We start from the raw sequence: 5,000 nt of genomic DNA on the forward strand, positions 1-5,000 counted from the left end.
AGTGCTGTCTGCTACCTGTCAGCGGCCCTGACTCTTCCTCTGACTTCTTTCCTTCATCCGTTTCTCATATGTCATCGTTGGTAACAACTCTTTCATATATAAACATGGCTTGTCTTGTCTGTCTGTCTGTCTCTCTCTGTCTCTCTGTCTGTCTGTCTCTCTGTCTGTCTGTCTCACAGGTGATCGACACCCTGTCCATTCTGTCCCACTCCTATGTTGCAATTCAGGCTGGCTACAGGTGAGTGTCAGTGTACACACACACACACACACCAGCCCACACTGACATATATACACACACAAATGCACAAATGCATACACACACACACACACACACACACACACACACACACACACACACACACACACACACACACACAAACACCAGCCCACACTGACATATATACACACACAAATGCACAAATGCATACGCACACACACACACACACACACACACACACACACACACACACAAACACCAGCCCACACTGACATATATACACACACAAATGCACAAATGCATACGCACACACACACACACACACACACACACACACCCACAAACACCAGCCCACACTGACATATATACACACACAAATGCACAAATGCATACACACACACACACACACACACACACACACACACACACAAACACCAGCCCACACTGACATATATACACACACAAATGCACAAATGCATACGCACACACACACACATACACACACACACACCCACCCACCCACACACAAACACATAAGCACACACACACACACACACACACACACACACACACACACACATACACACACACACACCCACCCACACACAAACACATAAGCACACACACACACACACACACACACACACACACACACACACACACACACACACACACACACACACACACACACACACACACACACAAACACCAGCCCACACTGACATATATACACACACAAATGCACAAATGCATACGCACACACACACACATACACACACACACACACACACACACACACAAACACACCACAAACACCAGCACATGTTGTCACACACATACACACTGACACACATACACCATACACACTCACCACACACACGCACACACACACGCCAGCACACATTCTCACATACATCCACACACATGCGCGCACACACACAAGCAGAATACCACACTAATTAACATTATGAAACAAAATCAGGCCTCCATATCACTTGTCCTATTCCCCTCCCTACCTCCCCATCCACCGATCATCCATCCGTGGACTGAAGAGGGGGCTGATCTGAAAGGTCGCATGCTGGGGGAAACCCACTGAGGGTACAAAGGGAAACCCCATGAGATTTCTGCTACATTTTATACTCCTCGGCTACATGGCATAGTTATATATTTCATCCAGAATCGCACAGAATGGTGTGAGCGAAAACATGTTTTTATTGTCGTCGTGTGTTGAGAGCATGTCGTTATATGTGCCGTTGTGTGTTGAGAGTTGAGCAGAAAAAAAACGTGTGGTTGAGGATGGATGTGGTGACAGTGAATACCAGACAGCGCTAGCCCAATTTAACCTGTGCACACACATACAAGCACACACACACACACACACACACACATGTACACACACACACACATACACGTACACGCACACACATGTACACGCACACACACACGTGTACACGCACGCACACACACACACACACACACACACACACACACACACACACAGGGATTAAAGTTCTCCGTCCTACGACGGATTTCCGTCAATTTGATTTTAGAAATGCCATATTTGAGATCGATGCAGATCCGATGAGAAAAAAAATAGGAGGGGTGGGGGGGCTACCACCTTTTCTTTTCCTTTTTTTAAGGCAACTTATATTATGAATTAATGTGTGTGATGGTAAATGTTTAAAGACCTAATAGTGTTCTTGAGAACTTTCTGTGTCAATCAGTGACCGCTCAAGAAGATAGCTGCTACGTCAGCCATGAGTTTCGCTTTGTTTATGTTGTAGCTACGCTTGTCTCATTGGCCTGGGGCGTTTGCTTTAAAAAAAAAGAAAACACGTCTGGAGGACTAACGGTCTAAAAGTTGTAGTGACACAATCGAGACAGCTGATGAGGTTGGCCAATCCGTTTAACTTTTTTTGGAAACGATACATTGTGAGCTCTATTTGCGAATTCGGAGAAGAAGCGTAGGCTGTGTTCTTTCCGTGCATCAATGTAGACAATATCTTAGCCTACTATCGCGAACTCTTGTCAGGGGAGGTCATTCATTTTGGGTGTCACCTATGACTTGAACAGCCTGCTATGCCACCCGATGCAACCTATTATTGTTACAGTTTTTAATCAATGCAACTAGCATTATGTGTAAAGCGACGCAATATAACCCGTAGCCTATGCAAATTATTATCCCGTCTGTTATGACATGTACAACAATTTGTTTTTCACAATTTGCGACGGAAGGTTTTGACTGAGCGTGTTAACATAAAATAATAATAATATTGTCATCATCGCGACCTGTTGAGTAAGGGGGTCAGTCGTGCTTGTGACACATAGACATGCCTTGTAGCCTATTTTGCTTAGGCCTCTTTTAACGACAGTAGGTTGTAAGTGTATGTTGACAAAAAATAACCATGCAATTAAAATAGTCAACTTAAAACTTCGCTATAAAATATTATTAATTTATAGCACAAAACCATAACCAGTAGGCCTACCAGAACCTCGCATATTAGCGTCATGATTTGTGTGCGTCTATTTGGCAAGGCCACTAGCTGTCATGGATGCGTTGTTGCTAAAGGAAGGCACAGGTGTTATAAGTTAAAAAAAATAATGGAGATGGGCGGCTGTTGAAAACGGGGGAGAACTAGCAAGCCATGGTGTAAAGAAATTAAAGTGCCAGGTTTGCTTTTAGGCGGTTTGCTGCAAGAAAATTGTTTATGGATGCAATAGGAAAACGTTTTAGCACGCCACCAATCAGAAGACCGCCAAGGTTAACGTTCGTGCACTTCAGGACATCTTCCCTACCTGGTGCAACTAGCCACCACGACAGAGGTAGGCTACGTTTATCTATGGCTGGCTGACCGTTTTTGCGCTCAGAAAGTAGGCTATGCATGTTCTTTCATAGCGCAACACGACCTGTCCCTCACCATATCGCAACCTCTTGTCAACCTTATACAATCTGTTGCTGAAGACAAAAGCGCCCTCTCCAGATTGTCATTGTCAAATGCGCAGACCTCCTGCATGAGCACACAGTATTGCTGCTCATTGGAATACTGAGTTGTCTGTAAAACTCAAAATTACCATGTTTTCATTAAATGCGGATGAGGCAACAAATGGAAATATGAACAATATCTCGAATGTTCTGATTCGTTACTTTGATGGTACTCGCAATGGTCAGGGATGGTACTGAAATATTGTTTTGTTCATCAGAAAAACTCAATCTCAATCAAGAATACTCTCAATTCGCCTTATTCACATGGTGGCCATTGGCGGCTAAAATGAGGCTACAGGGTACACAAACCATGGGATTGTTATGTTCTATGCATTCACCTGTAGGTGGCATTAATTATATAGTAAGTGTACCCTGCAGCCTCGTTTTGGTTTAAACAATGGCCGCCATGTGAATAAGGCGAATACTCCCTTTACTTTACTGTTTGCATCTTTTTGTACATTAAAAACCAATAGGTCGCGACAGCAAAAGGGGTGCTATCTTTATAGGTAGATATGAACAACGTATGACTTATGGCCTGAAAAAAGTTCAGTCAAACGATTTTTTTTCACTTTAATCCCTGCACACACATGTACACGTACACGCACACACAGACACATGTACACGCACACACATACACGTACACACACACACACACATGTACACGCACACACACACATGTACACGCACACACACACACACACACACACACACACACACACACACACACATGTACACGCACACGCACACCTGTACACGCACACACACACACACACACACACATGCACACAAACACACACACACACACACACACATGCACACACGTACACACACGCACACATGTACACACACACACACACACACACACCCACATACACACACACTCATACATACATACACACACACGTGCACGTACACACACACACACACACACACACAAACACACACACACACACACACACACTTACACACACTCATACACACACACACACACAAGTATGCACACACAAAGAGACACACAAACTGTGTCTCACATGGCGTACTTCTGTGCTTACAATGCCTAATTTGAGTGCATGAGTGCATTCACGCTGAAAATTCAGACGACATGAAGTGCACTGCTAATCCCCGGATGGTGCACTCAAAACGGCTAAAAATGGCTCTTTTGCCCTCAACGGACGCCAACTTGGCTACATAGCGGAAGGGGAGGGGGCATTTTCAAACTCCATGTCACTCACTGTCGTATAGAGTACATCAATAAGGTTATATTTACATGTTGCAATTGTTATTAAGTGTACAGCGTTGGTGGTCGATACACAGTTTTTCTCGATTGCTTTGAAGCACTTAATGAAACTGGGATCCACTTGACCGTGAGCTTCACCTTCTTAGCAGAAGTATCTCTTGCAAATGATTTAACACATTTTCATTGGCTTAACTCATCCACATTCACATCCTTTTTCTAAACATTTAACACAGCTCTCATACAAAGACTCCCAACTCCATTGGATTAACTGGGTGTAACAAATGGAAAACATTTATCCACAGTTAATAGATATTTCTTGCAAACTTATGAACTTGTAATGTCAATGTGTGAATCTACTTTGCACAATTCTTCAATCAGCAATCATTCATTATCCATAAGAAATACTATGTCTGTTCTGTGTTGCTATTTAATTAATTTTACTTTACTAAATTTATTTAAGTATGAATCTAAGGCACTGTATTGCCTATTTGGCAAAGAAAACAGTACAAAAGCTGACAAGTCCAGGTGTTTACTGTAGGTCTATTTCAATGAAAAATAACAAG

At 43.1% G+C, this 5,000-nt stretch overlaps 1 protein-coding gene across 2 annotated transcripts in view; it reads left to right on the plus strand.

Moving 5' to 3' along the window:
• vav1 (vav guanine nucleotide exchange factor 1) overlaps positions 1-5,000 on the plus strand; it is a 44,100-nt gene that overhangs the window by 6,778 nt on the left and 32,322 nt on the right. For both annotated transcript variants that reach the window (XM_076287702.1, XM_076287711.1), the window contains exon 4: positions 180-238. In XM_076287702.1, coding sequence (XP_076143817.1) covers positions 180-238 — 59 coding nt within the window. The remainder of the gene's footprint in view (positions 1-179; positions 239-5,000) is intronic.

The sequence above is a fragment of the Alosa pseudoharengus genome, unplaced genomic scaffold (genome assembly GCF_046254945.1).
Source record: "Alosa pseudoharengus isolate Yale_2024_CS ecotype anadromous, Long Island Sound unplaced genomic scaffold, YU_APseudo_1.1 YU_APseudo_1.1_scf_1, whole genome shotgun sequence".
Lineage (NCBI taxonomy): Eukaryota > Metazoa > Chordata > Actinopteri > Clupeiformes > Clupeidae > Alosa > Alosa pseudoharengus.